The sequence below is a fragment of the Nerophis ophidion genome, linkage group LG02 (assembly GCF_033978795.1).
Source record: "Nerophis ophidion isolate RoL-2023_Sa linkage group LG02, RoL_Noph_v1.0, whole genome shotgun sequence".
Lineage (NCBI taxonomy): Eukaryota > Metazoa > Chordata > Actinopteri > Syngnathiformes > Syngnathidae > Nerophis > Nerophis ophidion.
Window position 1 is genome coordinate 72,759,656 of NC_084612.1, and position 24,019 is coordinate 72,783,674.

The 24,019-nt window shown below is 44.2% G+C and overlaps 1 protein-coding gene across 5 annotated transcripts; it reads right to left on the minus strand.

Moving 5' to 3' along the window:
• Window positions 1-107: 107 nt before the first annotated feature.
• On the minus strand, window positions 108-23,162 carry LOC133544895 (zinc finger protein Eos-like). Of its 5 annotated transcripts, none has more exons than XM_061890143.1 (7): window positions 23,023-23,162; window positions 22,830-22,934; window positions 16,915-17,157; window positions 12,371-12,538; window positions 12,135-12,284; window positions 7,373-7,492; window positions 108-1,388 (listed from the first exon to the last, which is right to left on the minus strand). In XM_061890143.1, exons 1-7 carry the CDS (start codon window positions 23,093-23,095, stop codon window positions 628-630), a joined length of 1,620 nt encoding a protein of 539 aa, XP_061746127.1. In that variant the 5' UTR covers window positions 23,096-23,162; the 3' UTR covers window positions 108-627. The 5 variants fall into 5 exon arrangements, with proteins under 5 accessions (XP_061746127.1, XP_061746118.1, XP_061746142.1 ...); XM_061890134.1 differs by having other exon boundaries at window positions 12,371-12,562; XM_061890165.1 differs by having other exon boundaries at window positions 792-1,388; window positions 7,377-7,492; window positions 12,371-12,562.
• Window positions 23,163-24,019: the final 857 nt, after the last annotated feature.

A 24,019-nucleotide genomic window follows, 5' to 3' on the forward strand; every position in this document is an offset into this window, starting at 1 on the left:
CACGTCAAATAGTTTGGACACCCCTGACCTCAAGGCACAATAAAAAAACGATGTTAGAATTGAGGTGAGATGTTTTCTTATATTTGGATAGAGAAATGTGCCGGTGATGACTGTCATTCTATAAAAGACTTTAATAAAACCAGGACCTCCTGGCAGGTATCAGTGCAACAAAAGCAGTAATAAAAGAAATCACACACAATTCATCCAAACAAAGGTCTTCAAAGTACTCGTTACTGTCACTTGCGGAAAGACGACAAAAAGCACGTCACTCCCTCCACAAAAAGTGCTTTTAAGTTTCACAGACAACTTATAAAAAAAGGTGAGGACTTTGGACTCCTGGTTTTGGTCTGCACTTCTATTCTCTGCATGTTTTTTTTCCCAGCCTGTCGTAAACTTGAGCTTTGTGGGGAAATGAGGTCTTCTTCATGTTGACTTCATATTTAAAGTGCTTACATCTCTTTTACCACTAGAATGTGCGCGAGGTGCGAATCCTCAATTTGGGAGCAAGGCACACGTGCGGACGGGAAAGTGTTGAAAGTGCGTTCCGAGTAATAGTACTAAGCGTTCCCCAAAACATGCCTTACGTGCGGCGCAGACCAAAACCCCCCCCCCGCCGGGCCCTCGTCCTCAGTCCAGGATGTGCTCGCCGCGGACGATGTGCGAGGAGAACTCGTAGCGGTCTCGGCTGCGGTGGCCGCAGATGTTGCACTCCAGGGGCTGGCGGAAGCCGTGGCAGCCCATGTGGATGGTGAACATGACGTGGTCCAGGAAGAGCACGCGGCAGTGGTCGCAGCGAAAGCAGCGCACCGTCCGCCCCTCGCCATCGACCACGCGGAGGGTCTCCCTGGAGGTGGAGGAGGGCGCCGCGGGTGAACTGGGCGCCGGGGCAAGGCCCGGGGCAGGGGGCGCATGGTAGCCTCCGTCCTCCCTTTTCATCTCCCGGTCTTTGGCGTGACCGTGCCTCTTGTAGTGCGGGGGAGGGGCGACGTGGTGGCCGTTGTTGCTGTTGCACACCTCGTCCGGCATGCTCTCCGTGTCCGTAGAGTCCTGGCAACCGTTGCTGGGCGAGCTTCGCCCCATCGGAAGGTCCTCGTGGCCCTCTGCCGCCTCCCTTCGCCCCACTCCGGCGCCGCCCGGCCCGCCGCCTGTGTAGTCCAGCCCCAGGCTGAAAGCGCCCGGCGTGTGAGCCGCGCCGTGGATGGACCGGAGTTCGGTGAGGCATGGTGGGTGACTAGTAGGGAGGTGAAGAGGCTGAAGTGTGTCCACCATTCCGCCACCGCCTCCTCCTCCTCCAGGACCAGGAACATGCAGGACCTCCAGGTCTCCTGGATGTGTCTCTCCGTTGTCATAAGGTGCAATTCCAAGACTGACACGAATGTGCTTTTGTCCTGCAGTGATGAAAAAGAACTATTAAGCCAGATGTACAGCAATACCTCGCTTTTCAAACCCGGTTTTCTTTCATAAGAGGTCTCAATTCTTAAATCCTTACATTTCATTTCACTTTGTTTTCTGTGAAGCACTTTGAGTCCACCTTGTGTAACAATGTGAGTGTGAATGTTGTCTGTCTATCTGTGTTGGCCCTGAGATGAAGTGGCGACTTGTCCAGGGTGTACCACGCCCCAAAAGGAACAAGCGGTAGTGATGGATGGATGGAAGTCGGGGTGTAGGGCTGGGTGACGTCATACGCAAATACGGTATTAGCTTTCACTGTTATGCTGATGACACCCAACTCTACATGCCCCTAAAGCTGACCAACACGCCGGACTGTAGTCAGTTGGAGGCGTGTCTTAATGAAATTAAACAATGGATGTCCGCTAATTTTTTGCAACTTAACGCCCAAAAAACGGAAGTGCTGATTATCGGTCCTGCTAGACACCGACCTCTATTTAATAATACAACTTTAACATTTGACAACCAAATAATAAAACAAGGTGACTCGGTAAAAAATCTGGGTATTATCTTCAACCCAACTCTCTCCTTTGAGGCACACATTAAAAGCGTTACTAAAACGGCCTTCTTTCATCTCCGTGATATCGCTAAAATTCGCTCCATTTTGTCCACTAAAGACGCCGAGATCATTATCCATGCGTTTGTTACACCTCGTCTCGATTACTGTAACGTATTATTTTCGGGTCTCCCCATGTCTAGCATTAAAAGATTACAGTTTGTACAAAATGCGGCTGCTAGACTTTTGACAAGAACAAGAAAGTTTGATCACATTACGCCTGTACCGGCTCACCTGCACTGGCTTCCTGTGCACTTAAGATGTGACTTTAAGGTTTTACTACTTACGTATAAAATACTACACGGTCTAGCTCCAGCCTATCATGCCGATTGTATTGTACCATATGTTCCGGCAAGAAATCTGCGTTCAAAAGACTCCGGCTTATTAGTGATTCCCAAAGTCCAAAAAAAGTCTGCGGGCTATAGAGCGTTTTCCGTTCGGGCTCCAGTACTCTGGAATGCCCTCCCGGTAACAGTTCGAGATGCTACCTCAGTAGAAGCATTTAAGTCTCACCTTAAAACTCATCTGTATACTCTAGCCTTTAAATAGACCTTTTTAGACCAGTTGATCTGCCGCTTCTTTTCTTTTTTCTCCTATGTCCCCCCCTCCCTTGTGGAGGGGGTCCGGTCCGATGACCATGGATGAAGTACTGGCTGTCCAGAGTCAAGACCCAGGATGGACCGCTCGTCGGGACCCAGGATGGACCGCTCGCCTGTGTATCGGTTGGGGACATCTCTACGCTGCTGATCCGCCTCCGCTTGGGATGGTTTCCTGTGGATGGGACTCTCGCTGCTGTCTTGGATCCGCTTTGAACTGAACTCTCGCGGCTGTGTTGGAGCCACTATGGATTGAACTTTCACAGTATCATGTTAGACCCGCTCGACATCCATTGCTTTCGGTCCCCTAGAGGGGGGGTGGGGTTGCCCACATCTGAGGTCCTCTCCAAGGTTTCTCATAGTCAGCATTGTCACTGGCGTACCACTGGATGTGAATTCTCCCTGCCCACTGGGTGTGAGTATTCCTTGCCCTTTTGTGGGTTCTTCCGAGGATGTTGTAGTCGTAATGATTTGTGCAGTCCTTTGAGACATTTGTGATTTGGGGCTATATAAATAAACATTGATTGATATCGATATACACGATATATTGCGGGTTTGTCTCTGTGCGATATAGAAAATGACTATACCGTGATATTCGAGTATACGTTCTCCCGCAGTTGCTTTTAGCTGCGGGCATTACACTCCTCACTCTTTCCTGTCTTTCCTTCTCACAGACCGCAAGCGCACCTTCTTACATACATCAGATACGTATACGCCGTATATGATGGATAGATAGATAGATAGGCTACAACACCCCCCGCAACCCCAAAAGGGACAAAAGGTAGAAAATGGATGATGATATATATATATATATATATATATATTAGGGATGCACCGATTAATCTGTAACCGAATATATTCGGCCGAATATGGCAAAAAAAGCCACATTCGGCCTTCGGTGGAATGAGTTAAAAACAAGGCCGAATAGTGGCGTGCGACGCAATTTTTTGACGCGGTGACGCAATCAACCAACGTGCAGTGACGTGGTGACGTTGGGATATGTTGTGTACCTGTATAAGTGTATGAGGTTACAAGCACACACTTATTGAGATTTAGTGGGGCCTCTGTTTACATTATTAGCCTGTTGTGTAGGCTACCTGTATAAGTGTATGAGGTTACAAGCACACACTTATTGAGATTTAGTGGGGCCTCTGTTTACATTATTAGCCTGTTGTGTAAGCTACCTGTATAAGTGTATGAGGTTACAAGCACACACTTAATTGAGATTTACCTGAGCCTTCTGTTTACATTATTAGCATATCTACTGTGGCTAAGCAGACTTTTGCCAAAAGGACAATTCATTTGTTGTGGGTTTATCCACTTTAATGCACTTTATTTTTTGGGGGGAATGCATGTTTTGTTTGAAGGCCTAATATAAATGAAAAACTTTGTGCTTTTTTTTGAAAAGCAAAGGCTACTGGAAGAGTAAAAAATTGTCAATATTCAATAAATATTACTTTATTTGAAAAACATGTCTAAATATTTATTCTAGGCTCGGTTTATTTATTCGGGGTGGTTTAGCTCGGTTGGTAGAGTGGCCGTGCCAGCAACTTGAGGGTTGCATGTTCGATTCCCGCTTCTGCCAACCTAGTCACTGCCGTTGTGTCCTTGGGCAAGACACTTTACCCACCTGCTTCCAGTGCCACCCACACTGGTTTGATTGTAACTTAGATATTGGGTTTCACTATGTAAAGCGCTTTGAGTCACTAGAGAAAAAGAGCTATATAAATATAATTAACTTCACTTCACTATTTATGCAATATTTAAAAAATCATGAAAAACTGCATTCATTATTCGGTATTCGGCCTTCGGCCAAGCGTTTAAATTTTATTCGGCTTCGGCCACAAATTTTCATTTCGGTGCATCCCTGATATATATCCATCCATTTTCAACCGCTTATTCCTTTTAGGGTCGCGGCGGGCGCTGGTGCCTATCTCAGCTCCAATCGGGCGGAAGGTGGTGTACACCCTGGACAAGTCGCCACCTCATCGCAGATAAATGTATATATATATATATATATATATATATATATATAAATACCCACACACATGTAAGGTGGAAGCTCTATTTGCGTTCTTTACACATACTTTTAGATAGAGCCAACTATGTTTCGACGTACAATCGCCTAGTCCATTTATTCACTTTGATGACATCACTTCCTGTGCACACCACTTTTAAGAGTCAGGCCCCCAACCTCACATGTTTACATATTTACACATGGATTAGCTCACAAATACGTAGGAAACAAGTCCACAATCCCAACCATTGTCAAAAAACGGTTGCTGACTTTGCCGGAGAGGTTAAATATCTTTGCAAGGATGGAGAGAGAGTGCAAGGACCAGGTGGATAAATCAGAAGCAGCTCGCTGGCGATAGCACTTTCAAGGCTATTATTTGAGAGAAGGCTCGCCATTTGTCCAAAAGTGACGGAAGAACAATTTAAGGCGAGCCGTGGGTGTTTGAAAAAAGTTTTTAAAAAGCGAGCCGTATTTCAGAGCAGCATGGAAAGGCTGCTCTGACAAAGCTGCTGCTGCAAGGAGGCTTTCTACCGTAGCAAGTTTTTAACTATGATAAGACCTGACTTTTTTCGAAAATATTCCAGAGGGGACTTTTATTACAGCGAAGGAGAATGCAGAACCAAAACACAAGCCGATGGAGGACCGCCTCACACTGTTAGTTAGTTCTAACGTGGAAGGTGACACGACGCTTGCTTACCACTCCCAGACTGTTCAACAAATGCCAATATTCAAGGACACAAGGTAAAATGATTTTTCTTTTTTCCAGCAACATGTTTGGTAACATTTTGAAGCGCACTAAAGGGACTTTTGTGTGACAGTTAAGCTGGCTGTATATAAAAAAAAGTTTGTTGAGCCACTACCCGCTTGTTATGTCATGTTTGTTACATCCATCCATCCATTATCTACCGCTTATTCCCTTTGGGGTCGCGGGGGGCGCTGGTGCCTATCTCAGCTCCAATCGTGCGGAAGGCGGTGTACACCCTGGACAAGTCGCCACCTCATCGCAGATGTTTGTTACATATACACTGTATACTGTATTTCCTTGAATTGCCGCCGGGGCGCTAATTATTTTAAAACCTCTTCTCACTCTGGCGCTTACCAAAGGCATGCGATAAATGTAGGCCTGCGCTTATAAATTTGAGTGTGATGTAAGGATACCGCCCTGCGATGAGGTGGCGACTTGTCCAGGGTGTACCCCGCCTTCCGCCCGATTGTAGCTGAGATAGGCGCCAGCGCCCCCCGCAACTCCAAAAGGGAATAAGCAGTAGAAAATGGATGGATGGATGTAAGGATACCATCATGAAAAGCACATTTAATAAAAAAAAAACGTTATTATGGTCTTACCTTTACTTATAAATGAAGTCCATGCGCAGCTCCTTCTGATCAAAAGCATCGATAACTTGTTTATAGAAGTCTTCCTTATCTTTCTTCAGTTTTAAAATTCTCTCTGTCTCGATGGAGATCTTCCTTTATTAACTCCTGCTTCCATTGAAAGTCCGGTTTACAAAACTGTTTTATTTTAGCTATGTAATCCTCCATGTTAAAAGTGCAGCCGAGTAGTCGCAAGAAGGATCACTAGCGCCCTCTACCACCAGGAGGCGGGAGTCATTTAATGGCTCATATTTGACACACGCAGCTACGGTATATTAACAAAACATAGCTGCTTACTGTTCTTTTTAGCATATTCAATAGCTTGGACTTTAAATCCTACTGAATAGCTCTTAATCTTCCCTTTATGCGATTTCAAATGATTGAAATCAGCCTCCTCCATTTTGAAAATGATGACAGGTGAAGTGTGACCCGTGACGTGACGAGTTTGACCCGGCGGAAATTCTAGGCATATGTATGCTAATTATTTTGCGAAACAAGTTTGACCGGGCAGAAAGTCTAGACATGCTTTAATAAAAATAATATTTTGCCAAACGAGTTTGACCCGGCATTAATCTTGAGCCGGCGGTAATGCTAAGCATGTGCTAATTATTTTGCGAAACGAGTTTGACCCGGCAGTAATTCTAGTCAGGCGCATACTATATACCCGGCGGCAATTCAAGGAAATATGGTATACACAAAACAGCGTCTTCAAAGTATACTTGCCAACCTTGAGCAACCTTGAGACCTCCGAGGCGGGGTTTGGTGGTAGCGGGGGTGTATATTGTAGTGTCCCGGAAGAGTTAGTGCTGCAAGGTGTTCTGGGTATTTGTTCTGTTGTGTTTATGTTGTGTTACAGTGCGGATGTTCTCCCGAAACGTGTTTGTCATTCTTATTTGGTGTGGGTTCACAATGTGGCGCATATTTGTAGCAATGTTAAAGTTGTTTATACAGCCACCTTCAGTGTGACCTGTATGGCTGTTGACCAAGTATGATTTGCATTCACTTGTGTTTGTGTGTGTAAAAGCTGCTTATATTATGTGACTGGGCCGCTGTATGGAGGAAAAGCGAACGTGACGACAGGCTGTAGAGGACGCTAAAGGCAGTGCATTTAAGGCACGCCCCCAATATTGTTGTCCGGGTGGAAATCGGGAGAATTTCAGGAGGGGCACTGAAATTTGGTAGTCTCCCAGAAAAATCGTGAGGGTTGGCAAGTACGACAAGTGTTGCTGTGACAAGACTAATAAGTGTGCAGCAACATTTGAATATCCCCTACAAAAAGCATTTGGAGCCACCCCAATAATGGACCCCTGGTACTCTCTGCAGTTGAGTAAGTATACATCACTAGCTACCACAAACCTCACCAGACTGAGGTCAAATGCTCACCTACAAATTTTTGGGGCATGGATCTTTTGCGTTTGGTGACGTTGCCGGCGAGCCGATCAATAAAAGTCATCTTGTCTGAGGAGGCGTCTGGTATGAACTCCATCTCCCTCATCTCCTCTCCTGCAAGAGCACATATAAAGATTGGCTCTGACATCCAAAGTGTAGCGGGATGGAGATGAGGGGTGTCCAAAGTGCTATTTCATTTGAGTGGCACGTTCTAAAAATATTACAAAAGATGTATAGTAGTGATGGGTTGATGAGGCGTCATGAAGCGTTTCGACACATTGCAAAACTGTATTGATATTGTGTCGACACTGTGTAACTAAATACTGACATCTGCTGGACATTAAAAATCCCTACAGGCAACCTATGCACCGACTCAACTGCCGCTGATTTTATGACCTAATATATACAATAATATAAACAAAGTCATTGTATTTCATTTAGGATTATTTCATATCTTCATTTAAATAAAAATATATTTCTACCTTTTTCAGATGCAGTCAATAAATAATGTGAACATGTGTCATAACATGGAAATCAAAGAGAGCGTGTTGTGAATGAGGATGCTTCTGGACTGGGAATTTTTTTTTTTTTTAAACATTTTTATTAAAAAAAACTGTTTTTCCAACGTATTAAATTTTAGAAAATTTCTCTTCGTAGTTATTATTTCACGGCAGAAATCTTTCTTTTTGACCTCCGATGACGATAAAATACAAATGACCAACAACAGAAGTGCGGCGATTCCGTTGGCAGCAGCGTCTTGTTGACAGATGTGTTTCCTTATAAACACAGTTTGGCGCGCAGGCGTCAGTTAGACACAGTTCGCGTATCGGTCACGTGACCAAAACAGCTCATGATCGGTCACGTGACTTTCTAAAAGCGATACGCGCACCGACACATGGTTTCGCACTATGACCTTGACGCATGCGCCGATGCGTCGGTGTTGCCGGACCCATCACTAACGTACAGTATTATATATTACACTCATTTGTGTTGTCATCTGTAACCCAAAGTTAGGACTGTGACTATGTTAAGTTTGTACAATTGGCCATGACGTATGGGCATGTAATTGTAATAATGGACGCTGTAGGAGAGACAAAAAGTGAGGGGGAAAAACAACATGAAAAGCACAAAAATGTTTAGAACGTAACTTTTTCCTGTCCTTTTTTTTTTGGAGGGTTTCTAATGTCGAGAACAAGACGAAGCCGCCTGGTAGTGCTTTGTAGACGGGGGAGGGGCCCACGGCGTTTTGATTGATTGATCGATACTTTTATTAGTAGATTGCACAGTACAGTACATATTCCTTTCAATTGACCACTAAATGGCAACACCCGAATAAGTTTTTCAACTTGTTTAAGTCGGGGTCCACGTTAATCAATTCATGGTTGAGGAAGAGGGAGCCGTGCTTTTAATGTCTGAGTCTCAAGCCTATTTTCTAGATTTGTTGCTTGTTCGAAAAAGAGAATCTAACTAAATTATAGAGTTGCTGGGTAAGCCAACACTGATCCCTCCTGCTACACCTTCTTATTCTCTGACTTAGACTTCCTTTTTATTGTCATTCAATTTTGAATTTTACAATACAGATTAGAACGAAATTTTGTTGCATTAGCTCATGGTAGTGCAGGATAAAAAAATCAACAAGGTGCAGATATAAATAGATAGATTACGGTACAGATAAATATATTGCACTTTTGCATAAGCATCCACGTTTATGGATGTATGTTATATTGTCTTTATATTCCAGCCAGTTAATCCATTTTTGGGGGGATTATTATGATGCGTTCAAGAGTCTTACGGCCTTAGGGAAGAAGCTGTTACAGAACTTGGAGGTTCTGCTACGGAACCTCTTTCTAGAGCACAGCAGTGAAAACAGTCCTTGGTGGGGGTGGGAGGAGTCTCTGCAGATTTTCTGAGTCCTTGGTCAGGCAGCGGCTTTTTGCGATGGTATGAGGTGTGTTAAGAAGCGGAGTTACTGCATTTTGTGACATACTGCACAGAGTTGTAACGACAAGCTACATTCACTTCCAAAATGATGTATTTATTAGGAACAGGTAGCGCCACATGTAGGCGGAAATGAAGGTATTGGTTTATTTGTGCGTACCGACTCCCGTCTATGGAACAGCTTGCCGGAGGACTGTTACAGAACCTGGAGGTTCTGCTACGGAGGCTGCGGAACCTCTTTCTAGAGTCCAGCAGTGAAAACAGTTCTTGGTGGGGGTGGGAGGAGTCTCTGCAGATTTTCTAAGTCCTTGGTCAGGCAGCGCCTTTTTGCAATGGTATGAGGTGTGTTAAGAAGCGGAGTTCCCATGCATTTTGCGACATACTGCACAGAGTTGTAACGACAAGCTACATTCACTTCCAAAATGATGTATTTATTAGGAACAGGTAGCGCCACATGTTGGCCGAAATGAACGTATTGGTTTATTTGTGCGTACCGACTCCCGTCTATGGAACAGCTTGCCGGAGGACTGTTACAGAACCTGGAGGTTCTGCTACGGAGGCTGCGGAACCTCCTTCTAGAGCACAGCAGTGAAAACAGTCGTTGGTGGGGGTGGGAGGAGTCTCTGCAGATTTTCTAAGTCCTTGGTCAGGCAGCGGCTTTTTGCGATGGTATGAGGTGTGTTAAGAAGCGGAGTTCCCATGCATTTTGCGACATACTGCACAGAGTTGTAACGACAAGCTACATTCACTTCCAAAATGATGTATTTATTAGGAACAGGTAGCGCCACATGTAGGCTGAAATGAACGTATTGGTTTATTTGTGCGTACCGACCCCCGTCTATGGAAAAGCTTGCCGGAGGACTTTAGGACTGCAGAGAATGTTCATTAGGGCTGCGAATCTTTGGGTGACCCACGATTTGATTCAATATCGATTCTTGGGGTCGCGATTCGATTATGTATCGATTTTTTTCGATTCAACGCGATTCTCGATTCAAAAACGATATTTTTCCGATTCAAAAGGATTCTGTATTCATTCAATACATAGGATTTCAGCAGGATCCACCCTAGTCTGTTGACATCGTAGCAGAATAGTATATTTAAAAAAAAAAGCTTTTATAATTGTAAAGGACAATGTTTTATCAACTGATTGCAATAATGTAAATTTGTTTTAACAATTAAACGAACCTAAAATATGACTTATTTTATCTTTGTGAAAACATTGGACACTGTGTGTTGTCAAGCTTATGAGATGCCATGCAAGTGTAAGCCATTGTGACACTATTGTTCTTTTTTTTTTATAAATGTCTAATGATAATGTCAATGAGGGATTTTTAATCACTGCTATGCTGAAATTATAACTAATATTGATACTGTTGTTGATGATATTCATTTTTGTTTCACTACTTTTGGTTTGTTCTGTGTGGTGTTTGTGTCTCCTCTCAATTGCTCTGTTTATTGCAGTTCTGAGTGGTGCTGGGTCAGGTTTGGTTTTGGAATTGGATTGCATTGTTATGGTATTGCTGTCTATTGGTTTGTTGGAGTGATAGAAAAAAAAAAAAGAAAAAAAAATATTGATTTTTTGAAAAATGAGAATCGATTCTGAATCGCACGCACGCACGTATTCGAATCGATTTTTTCCCACATCCCTAATGTTCATCTTTTTAAAAACATGCTTCAGACTCACCTTTTAATTTGACTTTTTTATCTTATTAGTTATGTAATATTTTATTTCATCCATCCATCCATTTTCTACCGCTTATTCCCTTTCAGTGATGAAGACCCCGGTCCGAGTAACGAGGACGAGCGAGTGGAGCGCGTAGAGGAAGGAGGTACTGATCAGGGCTCGACGGAGGCTGCGGGGGCTTACAGGGAGCTGGCCAACCATGAAAGTATCAGACTGCCCAACGGGAAGCTGAAGTGTAACATCTGCGGCATGATCTGCATCGGGCCCAATGTTCTCATGGTGCACAAACGCAGCCACACGGGTAAGTGCTCAATTGAGCAACGTTTCACGTACACTATCTCACAAACGTGAGTAAACCCGTCACATTTCAGAAAGTGTATATTCTTCTCACGGTATATCTTCTCAATTGATGACATCATTCCATCCATCCATCCATTTCTACCGCTTATTCCCTTATGGGGTGGCGGGGGGCGCTGGCGCCTATCTCAGCTACAATCGGGCGGAAGGCGGGGTACACCCTGGACAAGTCGCCACCTCATCGCAGGGCCAACACAGATAGACAACATTCACACACTAGGGCCAATTTAGTGTTGCCAATCAACCTATCCCCAGGTGCATGTCTTTGGACATGCACATTTCATTCTATTAATTTATTATATATTTACTGCATATCTATTGTTTTACTTGTATTGCATCCTTTATTCTTACTATTTTAAAAGGAAGCCATCTGCATGAGGGGTTTTCGGCGGTGCTGTGCGGGCGTCCTGGTGGCCATGGTCTGATGACATCTGTGATAGTGTTAACTCACCTGTTTCCTCTGTACTCACCCATGCATTCATTTGTTCATATATGTGTGTGTGGGCATTGGGTATTTGTGTGCGTGCGTGTGCGATGATGTGGAAGTGAGTCACCGGGGCAGTTTTTAAGTCTGTAAAGCGCTTTGTGTTGCATTTCTTTTATGTATGAAAAGCGCTTTATAAATAAAGTTTGATTGATGTATATTGTATAATGACCTATATTAAATTGGATTATATCATCTTCGATGCAAAAAATATATTAATCTTCAGTTTTTCTGTATGAGTCCCTCGTAGGAAAAAAGTTTGGACACCCCTGACGTGGATGAACAATGCTCACCTGCGTTCTGAGCGCTGTTGTGCTGCTTGGACTCCACACTCTGCAAGTAGTTGTAGCATCGCTCCAGGTGCTCCTCCAAGGAGCTTTGTTGCTTATAACTGCGAGCGCAGTAACTGCACTTGTAAGGCTTCCCCACAGTTGGAGAGGACACTGCACCCAAAGTGAAAGGAGACCATTAGGTTTGACGGCGCACGGCGCGCCACGGTCCCCGACGTGAAAACACGAACGGCGCCTACCTGCGTGAGTGCGGAGGTGGCCGGTGAGCGCGTCCCTCCTTCTACAGGCGTAGCTGCAGAAAGGACATTTAAAGGGCTTCTCCCCAGAGTGCAGCTTGATGTGACGGAGCAGGTTACCTTTCTGAGTGAAGGAGGCGCCACACTGATTACACTGGAATGGCCGCTCACCTGGAGAAACCAACTGGTTTTTACCTGAGAATGCATGGTCGTGGATGTCTTTAAAAAAGGTACAGTATCTCACAAATGGGATGACAGCAACCCTTTTTTAGTAGTGTTTCCTCAAAAGAACAGTGATTCTCAAACTTTTTCCACCAAGTACCACTTTGGAAAACACTTGGCTCTCCAAGTACAATGACCAACATTAAATAAACTACAGTAGCATAGTAGGCCTAAGTGTTAATTAAAAACAAGGCAGGATTTTGTTTAAAACGTATATTCAATATTTTTTGGCTAATGTAACATTACACACAGTTTGAACAGTAACACTGTGTTTAACTATAGGAAAATAAAAAAAACATTATGTTAATTGAGTGATTCTTTGAATCACTGCTATAGAAAGTTGAAAAGTCGTAATGGGACTGTTTGGATTGTCTTCCAAAACGTTTAGCCCAGGGGTAGGGAACCTCTGGCTCGGGAGCCAGATGTGGCTCTTTTGATGACAGCATCCGGCTCTCAGGTAAATTTGAGCTGACTCTGCTTAACACGATAAATAATGAATAATTCTTCTTGTAAACAGTGTTAAAAATGATGTTCAAAATATAAAACCTCCTCGTGCATTTTTAATCCATCCATTCGATTTTCTACCGCACCTCTTCAAGAAGTTGCGTTGATGGTAAGAAGTTATTTATTTATTATTGGTTAGTGTGGGGCTTGCCCTCCTGGGGGTTCTTCAGACCACCAAGAACCGACATGAGACCCTGTTTCAGGGTTACAGTATTGTTTCATTTTTCAATAAGTCTCTCTGTTGTTTTCCAGCAGTTGTCTTTTTCTCTTTTGTTCTCGCTCACGCTCTGGCTCCAGCACCAACCCCATCTCTCCTCCTGGCTGCTGCTTATAACACAGCGACAGGTGATTAGGTAACAAGGCCCAGGTGGGCCATCTACGCACCTGTCGCTGATTTCAAGGCCGGTCCTGGCAACACCCCGCTTCGCTGCAGGCCCGCAGGCCACGCCCCCTCCACAGTTAGCTTCAGAATAACAATGTTATTACACAGAATAAGAGACCTATTATACTCTAGAAAGGTTAGTCTTACTTAAAAATGCAATGTTCGGGGTTTAAAAAATATTTTACGGCTCTTACGGAAATACATTTTAAAATATTTGGCTTATTGGCTCTCTCAGTCAAAAAGGTTCCCGACCCCTGGTTTAGCCTCTCATCCACCCAGGCTTCACCAGGCCATGTTTGGACTTACATTCATCCACTTTCTACCGCTTGTCCCTTTTGGGGTCGCGGGGGGTGCTGGAGCCTATCTCTGCACCCCCCTAAGCTTTACCATGAATTGATTAACGTGGACCCCGACTTAAACAAGTTAAAAAACTTATTCGGGTGTTACCATTTAGCGGTCAATTGTACGGAATATGTACTGAACTGTGCAATCTACTAATAAAAGTATCAATCAATCAATCAATCAATCAAAATTGCATACGGCGGAAGGCGGGGTACACCCTGGACAAGTCACCACCTCATTGCAGGACCAACATAGATAGACAGACAACATTCACACTCACATTCACACCCTAGGGCCGATTTAGTGTTGCCTATCAACCTATCCCCAGGTGCATGTCTTTGGCGGTGGGAGGGGCCTATCCCCAGGTGCATGTCTTTGGAGGTGGGAGGGGCCTATCCCCGGGTGCATGTCTTTGGCGGTGGGAGGGGCCTATCCCCAGGTGCATGTCTTTGGCGGTGGGAGGAAGCCGGAGTACCCGGAGGGAACCCACGCAGTCAGGGGGAGAACATGCAAACTCCACAGAGAAAGATCCCGAGCCCGGGATTGAACCCAGGACTACTCTGGGCCTTCGTATTGTGAGGCACATGCACTAACCCCTGTACCACCGCGCTGCCCCATGTTTAGACTTACATATGATATTTCTAGCCTGAGAGTATGGTGCAGGATCCAAATGATGTATCCCAGCTTTTAGGAGATAAATACTTAGCAACTTGCACCATATCGCCTGAGAGAATTTTGCAGTATCTAAAGTTTTTATCCTAGTTTCTAGAGGATAAATACTTTGAATCCTGCGCCGTACCCTCCCAGAACATGGTGCAGGATACAAAGTATTTTTCACTGCTTTAAGAGGATAATGCTTTGGATCCTGTACCATACTTTTTAAGACCATGGTACAGGAGCCACAGTTTTATCTCTCTACTGTTTCGACTTGACTGCAGGCAAGACACTATTGTCTTGCTACTCACTTGGGTTCTGAGCTATTACGACAATAACGGCCGTGTGTTGACTTATTTTCATTGGATAGTAAATCTACACTGCCCGACAAGCTGTACACAGACTACTCTAAAGTACCGTATTTTTCGGACTATAAACCGCAGTTTTTTTCATAGTTTGGCCAGGGGTGCGACTTATACTCAGGAGCGACTTATGTGTGAAATTATTAACAAATTACCGTAAAATATCAAATAATTTCATTTAGCTCATTCACGTAAGAGACTAGACCAGGGGTAGGGAACCTATGGCTCTAGAGCCAGATGTGGCTCTTTTGATGACTGCATCTGGCTCTCTGATAAATCTGACCTGACGTTGCTTAACACGATAAGTAATGAATAATTCCACTTGTAATCACAGTGTTAAAAATAATGTTAAAATTATAAAACATTCTCATGCATTTTTAATCCATCCATCCGTTTCCTACCGCACCTGTTCAAGAAGTTGCGTTAATGGTAAGAAGTTATTTATTTATTATTGGTTAGTGTGGGGCTTGCCCTCCTGGGAGTTCTTCAGACCCCCAAGCACTGACATGAGAGCCTGTTTCAGGGTTACAATATTGTTTTATTTTTCAATAAGTCTCTCAGTTGCTTTCCAGCAATAGTATTTCCAGCCCCAACCCAGTCTCTTTTCCTGGATGCTGCTTATAACAGAGCGACAGGTGATTAGATAACAAGGCCCAGGTGGGCCATCTATGCACCTGTCGCTGCAGGCCCGGAGGCCACGCCCCCTCCACAGTTAGCTTCAGAATAACAATGTTATTACAAAGAATAAGAGACCTGTTATACTCTAGAAATGTTGGTCTTACTTAAAAATGTACGTGTTTAGTTGTGTTCAGTGTTAAAAAAAAAATTATATGGCTCTTACGGAAATATATTTTAAAATATTTGGCTTTTTGGCTCTCTTAGCCAAAAAGGTTCCCGACCCCTGGACTAGACGTATAAGATTTCATGGGATTTATCGATTAGGAGTGACAGATTGTTTGGTAAAGGTATAGCATGTTCTATATGTTATAGTTATTTGAATGACTCTTACCATAGTATGTTACGTTAAAATACCAGGCACCTTCTCAGTTGGTTATTTATACGTCATATGACCTACTCAGTGGCCTAAGATCGGTAGGTCGTGAGTTCAAACCCCGGCCGACTCATACCAAAGACTATAAAAATGGGACCCATTACCTCCCTGCTTGGCACTCAGCATCAAGGGGTTGGAATTGGGGGTTAAATCACCAAAAATGCTTCCCGGGCGCGGCCAACGCTGCTGCCCACTGCTCCCCTCACCTCCCAGGGGGTGATCAAGGGTGATGGGTCAAATCCAGAGACTAATTTCGCCACCCTTGTGTGTGTGTGACAATCATTGGTACTTAACTTAATATAACGTACACTTATTCAGCCTGTTGTTCACTATTCTTTATTTATTTTAAATTGCCTTTAAAATGTCTATTCTTGGTGTTGGGTTTTATCAAATAAATTTCCCCCAAAAATGCGACTTATACTCCAGTGCGACTTATATATGTTTTTTCCCTTCTTTATTATGCATTTTTGGGAGGTGCGATTTACACTCCGAGAAATACGGTATATTCAAATTTAATTTATTTATTTGGTATGGGGCTTCACGGTGGAAGAGGGGTTAGTGCGTCTGCCTCACAATACGAAGGTCCTGCAGTCCTGGGTTCAAATCCAGGCTGGGGATCTTTCTGTGTGGAGTTTGCATGTTCTCCCCGTGAATGCGTGGGTTCCCTCCGGGTACTCCGGCTTCCTCCCACCTCCAAAGACATGCACCTGGGGATAGGTTGATTGGCAACACTAAATGGTCCCTAGTGTGTGAATGTGAGTGTGAATGTTGTCTGTTGGCCCTGCGATGAGGTGGCGACTTGTCCAGGGTGTACCCCGCCTTCCGCCCGATTGTAGCTGAGATAGGCGCCAGCGCCCCCCGCAATCCCATAAGGGAATAAGCGGTAGAAAAATGGATGGATGGATGGATGGAATGATGTCATCGATTGAGAAGATATACCGTGAGAAGAATATACACTTTCTGAAATGTGACGGGTTTACTCACGTTTGTGAGATAGTGTACGTGAAACGTTGCTCAATCGAGCACTTACCCGTGTGGCTGCGTTTGTGCACCATGAGAACATTGGGCCCGATGCAGATCATGCCGCAGATGTCACACTTCAGCTTCCCGTTGGGCAGCCTGATACTTTCATGGTTGGCCAGCTCCCTGTAGGCCCCCGCAGCCTCCGTCGAGCCCTGATCAGTACCTCCTTCCTCTACGCGCTCCACTCGCTCGTCCTCGTTACTCGGACCGGGGTCTTCATCACTGTACAGCTCCACTTTAATGGAGTTTGCTGAAGAGATGCTGCAAAGTCATTTTTCTTTTACAAGAAAAAACGAGGAATACAGTAGATCCCCGCTATTTGCTTGGATTACAATCCGAGACAACCAGTTAATAGTAAATAAAACGCCAATTTAAACACAGTAGTACGTCAACTTACGGACTAAATTGGTTCTGTGACGGAGCTCTTAACACAAAACGTCTGTCTCTCAACTCAACATCGCACATTGAAATGAATTCAAATCTATGTACCGTATTTTCCGCACTGTAAGGCGCACCTAAAAACCTCAATTTTTCTCAAAAGCTGACAATGCGCCTTATAATGCGGTGTGGTGTGCCTTATATATGGACCAATAATGAGGTCTTGCAACTACGGTAAGCAGCCGCCGACTTCATTTTCCCCCGTAGAAGAAGAAGCGTGCGGTGGAGACTGGGATATATGACTGCGCAAGGCGTGCCGTTTCATTTCCATTTGTGTGTTTATGTAAAGACCCCAAAATGGCTCCTATTAGAGACACGCTTACAACGCAGAGTTTCAGGAAGGCAGGAATTGTCACTGAACTGCTAGACAAACAGCAGCGACACTGACTCAATTAATGACGACTTCGACGAGACGAATGTTGGATGCCGTATTCGCCCAACTGTTTAATTCGGACACTGAAGAAGAAGAATTTGAGGGATTTGCGGATGAGGAATAACTTAATAAAGTGAGCTGTTTATTTTGTGTGTTGTATAGTGTGACATTAACGTTTGAGCAACGTTGAGTTATTGATGTATTGTTATTGCTTTGCACTATTTCGAGTGGTACTATAGTGTGATTGCACTAATGTTTGATTTACCGTAACAGTATCAGACTTTGCAGCATCGCGTAGACATCGGGGGCGGTACCTCTGGATTGGCAGACCGGGGTGGTGGTTCCTCTCTTTAAGAAGGGGGACCGGAGGGTGTGTTCCAACTATCGTGGGATCACACTCCTCAGCCTTCCCGGTAAGGTTTATTCAGGTGTACTGGAGAGGAGGCTACGTCGGATAGTCGAACCTCGGATTCAGGAGGAACAGTGTGGTTTTCGTCCTGGTCGTGGAACTGTGGACCAGCTCTATACTCTCGGCAGGGTTCTTGAGGGTGCATGGGAGTTTGCCCAACCAGTCTACATGTGCTTTGTGGACTTGGAGAAGGCATTCGACCGTGTCCCTCGGGAAGTCCTGTGGGGAGTGCTCAGAGAGTATGGGGTACCGGACTGTCTTATTGTGGCGGTCCGCTCCCTGTATGATCAGTGCCAGAGCTTGGTCCGCATTGCTGGCAGTAAGTCGAACACGTTTCCAGTGAGGGTTGGACTCCGCCAAGGCTGTCCTTTGTCACCGATTCTGTTCATAACTTTTATGGACAGAATTTCTAGGCGCAGTCAAGGCGTTGAGGGGTTCCGGTTTGGTGAACGCAGGATTAGGTCTCTGCTTTTTGCAGATGATGTGGTCCTGATGGCTTCATCTGACCGGGATCTTCAGCTCTCGCTGGATCGGTTCGCAGCCGAGTGTGAAGCGACCGGAATGGGAATCAGCACCTCCAAGTCCGAGTCCATGGTTCTCGCCCGGAAAAGGGTGGAATGCCATCTCCGGTTTGGGGAGGAGACCCTGCCCCAAGTGGGGGAGTTCAAGTACCTAGGAGTCTTGTTCACGAGTGGGGGAAGAGTGGATCGTGAGATCGACAGGCGGATCGGTGCGGCGTCTTCAGTAATGCGGACGTTGTACCGATCCGTTGTGGTGAAGAAGGAGCTGAGCCGGAAGGCAAAGCTCTCAATTTACCGGTCGATCTACGTTCCCATCCTCACCTATGGTCATGAGCTTTGGGTCATGACCGAAAGGATAAGATCACGGGTACAAGCGGCCGAAATGAGTTTCCTCCGCCGTGTGGCGGGGCTCTCCCCTAGAGATAGGGTGAGAAGCTCTGCCATCCGGGAGGAACTCAAAGTAAAGCCGCTGCTCCTTCACATGGAGAGGAGCCAGATGAGGTGGTTCGGGCATCTGGTCAGGATGCCACCCGAACGCCTCCCTAGGGAGGTGTTTAGGGCACGTCCAACCGGTAGGAGGCCACGGGGAAGACCCAGGACACGTTGGGAAGACTATGTCTCCCGGCTGGCCTGGGAACGCCTGGGGATCCCCCGGGAAGAGCTAGACGAAGTGGCTGGGGAGAGGGAAGTCTGGGTTTCCCTGCTTAGGCTGTTGCCCCCGCGACCCGACCTCGGATAAGCGGAAGATGGATGGATGGATGGAGTATCAGACTGTTTTTTTACGTGTTAATTGAATCGAGGAAAAGTTCCCCTCCACTATGGGATATAAATGTTGCACTACATGTTATACCTTGCTGTTGTTACCTTGGGGAAAATAATAAAACAGCTGTTCCTTTATTTTGGGAGTGAACAGAGTTGTCAGAAGGCTGGTTTGTAATCTATTAATAAAGTTTGACTGACCAATCTGGCTGTTTTGTTGACATTCCCTTTAGCGCAGCGCCATCTAATGGATGCATAACGTAACCCCAGCCTCTACTGTAGCGTCTATTCTCTGCGCCTTATATGTGAACAAAGTTTTAAAAAAGGCCATTCATTGAAGGTGCGCCTAATAATCCGGTGCGCCTCATAGTGCGGAAAATACGGTAATTGCGCATGCCTCCCTAAAACAGCACAATTTCAACATGCTATTATAAAAGAAAAATAGACTTTTAGAAAAGACAGCATGCACTAATAACAACTACAGTAGTTTTATGAAGTAATGTAATAATATTGTACACCAAGCGTTCCTAACATTTTTCACCTTAAAACCCAACTTTTCCACAACTGAGGGGCTCAAATATTAACACTGAATTTGTAAACTTACTCTTTATTTGAATCATATTCAATAATTACTAGGGCTGGGCAATGATTAAAAATTTTAATCGAAGTTAATCGCACTATGTCTCCGATTAATCGCGATTAACTGCATTGTATATGCAAAGCCCAATAATGAATTCAAAAGTAGTGTGTAGTGCACCTTTATTGGAATATTTTCCCACATGAACAAAAGCGCCAAAACATTTGTTGTGCAAACACAATTTAAATCAGTCCTTGTTAAACAGTAGCAGTTAAATAGCATATTTTATGAAAATCAACTCAAAAAATGTAAATACAAACATTTAAGCTTATTGCCACTGCCAGGGTATTGAAGTTATCCTGTTTGTTATGGAAAATAAATATAATCTACATACAAATCTCTGAGCCACAATCATAACATCCGAACAGGCAATTTCTGAGGTAACAATAGAAACATTTTTTTTTATCAGGGATCTTATGTTTAAAAAACCTATATTATAGGTAGTGGGCTGTTTTAGGGAATTTTTGATTAAATTATCCGTAGTAGCAATATTAATAATGTTGTGTTTATTCTGCGTAGTGCACTTAAAATAATTATGACCATATCTAGGAATTGATATGAGGGGAATTTTCCGATTGTTTGCTTGGTGCTTTGATAAACTGAACGCATCATATACATGGTACTATATTGTGATGTTATGAGCCAGGGAAAAAAAGTACTACCCTACCCAGCATGCAACAGGAGTGACGAGCATGCGCGGTAGCCCGGTATAGGTTGTGTGTCGCCATGACGGCATCTTGTATGTTGTGATATGCACGCTCTGAAAGCAAACGTTAAGAACTCAGCCAACACTCCTCGTCTGCATTATTCATAAATAGACAGACAACACAAATACTCCGCTGCTTCATAAGCCGCTGGATGTAGCCGGCAAAGTATTCCCATGCTAGCTAGCCGGTCTAGCAAGCACGCCTCATTCAGTCCAAAACGGCCCGATCTATCCACATCCAGAATTGTCTGGCGGTCGTAAGTGATCCCGGAGTGACCACGCTGTAAGCCAGCCATGAAATTTGCAGAATTGTCCGGTATTTTTGCCAAATGTTCCATCTTTACCAAGAGCCCCTCCACAACGAAGTACATCCAGGAGATGCCATCTTGTTAAGAAAAGGGGTTAACAAAATAAAAGCATGTAAACAACATAAGCAAATGTGCGATAAAATAATTGTCTGCGTTAATAGATTGATGAGTTAACGCGTAATTAACGCATTAATTTGCCCACCCCTAATAATTACATATAAACTTGACAAATGACATGAAAGAGTCAGTTAATCACAAAGATTATTATCAAGGCTAAAGTCAGTCAGGCCAATTACAAAAATAAATAATCAAATACACTTGAAAAATACTTTTATATAGAAACACGCAGCGCTAAATAAAGTACAACCAAATTAATAATAAATTATATATATTTTTCCCAAATACACATCATATGGCTCATAACAAATTATGCAATATACATGTACATATTTATTACAATTGATTACAATTATTAAATACAATTTACAAATGATGTTGTGCGAAAATAAATCAATTATAACCTAATAAAAAATATTAATCATGATATAAGAGTCTTAAATAAACTGTCAATAAAATTAAAGGGCTTACCATGAATTGATTAACGTGGACCCCGACTTAAACAAGTTGAAAAACTTATTGGGGTGTTACCATTTAGTGGTCGATTGTACGGATTGTGGTGAAGAAGGAGCTGAGCCGGAATGCAAAGCTCTCAATTTACCGGTCGATCTACGTTCCCATCCTCACCTATGGTCATGAGCTTTGGGTCATGACCGAAAGGATAAGATCACGGGTACAAGCGGCCGAAATGAGTTTCCTCCGCCGGGTGGCGGGTCTCTCCCTTAGAGATAGGGTGAGAAGCTCTGCCATCCGGGAGGAGCTCAACGTAAAGCCGCTGCTCCTCCACATCGAGAGGAGCCAGATGAGGTGGTTCGGGCATCTGGTCAGGATGCCACCCGAACGCCTCCCTAGGGATGTGTTTAGGGCACGTCCAGCTGGTAGGAGGCCACGGGGAAGACCCAGGACACGTTGGAAAGACTATGTCTCCCGGCTGGCCTGGGAACGCCTCGGGATCCCCCGGGAAGAGCTAGATGAAGTGGCTGGAGATAGGGAAGTCTGGGCTTCCCTGCTTAGGCTGCTGGCCCCGCGACCCGACCTCGGATAAGCGGAAGATGATGGATGGATGGATGGATGTACGGATTATGTACTGTACTGTGCAATCCACTAATAAAAGTTTCAATCAATCAATCCAACCAGGGAAATCAATCAATCCAACCAGGGAAGGAGTAGAAAGAAGCAGAGTTTATCTAATCCTACCCCTTTCATACCATACAGGTTCCATTGTTAGCTGACTATTATTCACATTTATCTATGAGTTAGAATGCATAGAAAAAGGAAAAACATACTTGTTCTTGTCTCACATAAGGATTATGAAAGACAGGCAAAGTTCCAGGCGGTTCCTCTTTAAATTGAGGTATCACTGTATTTTCAACACTAAAAAAGCCAGGATTATGCTGCTGTGCTGAGGCGCCAAAACCCTCTCGTTAGTTTGACGTTGGGATTATATTTTAAATTTCGAGATCGGATTGCAACAAAGTTCACAGTCTTAGCAAGTGATTTGGCGCATCACGTCATTAGTGAATGTACTGTATTTGGGGTTATTTTGCACTACGTGTTATGTTTTCCCACCAAAACATTTTTTATTAGCATTTTGCATGGACGAATATTCGGGAATCCACTGTAAGAACTTTCCTACCATCAAGTGTGAACTTACCACTGAGGGAGCGGTGAGGAGAAGCTTCCTTGCTGTTTGGGGTACTCACTGTCGGACCCCCAACACCCCCCGAAAATTCTCTTTCCATTGACGACTCCCCACTAACTGCAAAAACAACAACAAAACACATTTTAATGACGTTATGACTCCCTCGAGTGTTGTCTGCTTGAATTACAAGACATAAAGACCTCACCTGACATGTACGACTGGCCATTGCAGTCGTCAACATCCATGCTAGATTTGGCCAGACACTGGAATGACAGCATTTATTACCATTTTTAACATAATGAAAACAAAATAGTATGCTGGCAAAGTCTATGTATGGACTTAGCTCAGTTTCAGGTTATTTGGAACATGCATACAATTCAATGTAATGCATCCACAATTCAGTTGTTTCATTACAGCACGTCCGAAAAGGAGTAGGAAGAAGCAGAGCTTATTTAATCTACCCCTTTTCATACAATAGCAATTTTGTCCAATTTCCTTGTTCGCTGTAGCAAAAACAGGTGAACAAATGAATAATAAAGTTCAAGTTCAAGTACCAATGATTGTCACCACACACACTAGGTGTGGTGAAATGTGTCCTCTGCATTTGACCCATACCCCTTGATCACCCCCTGGGAAGTGAGGGGAGGAGTGGGTAGCAGGGGTGCCGCGCCCGGGAATCATTTATGGTGATTTAACCCCCAATTCCAACCCTTGATGCTGAGTGCAAGCAGGGAGGTAATGGGTCCATTTTTTTATAGTCTTTGGTATGACTCGGCCAGGTTTGAACTCCAACCTACCAATCTCAGGACGGACACTCTAACCACTACACCACTGAGTAGGTTATAAATAAATAATATACCATAATCTCACTATTACGTCAGAACACTACGGACTGGACTTTCACTATTATGTCAGATCCTCTATGGGACTGGACTCTCACTATTATGCTAGATCCACTATGGACTGGACTTTCACTATTATGTCGGATCCACTATGGACTGGACTCTCACTATTATGCCAGATCCACTATGGACTGGACTCTCACTATTATGCCAGATCCACTATGGACTGGACTATCACTATTATGTCAGATCCACTATGGACTGGACTCTCACTATTATGTTAGATCCACTATGGACTGGACTCTCACTATTATGTTAGATCCACTATGGACTGTACTCTCACACTATTATGTTAGATCC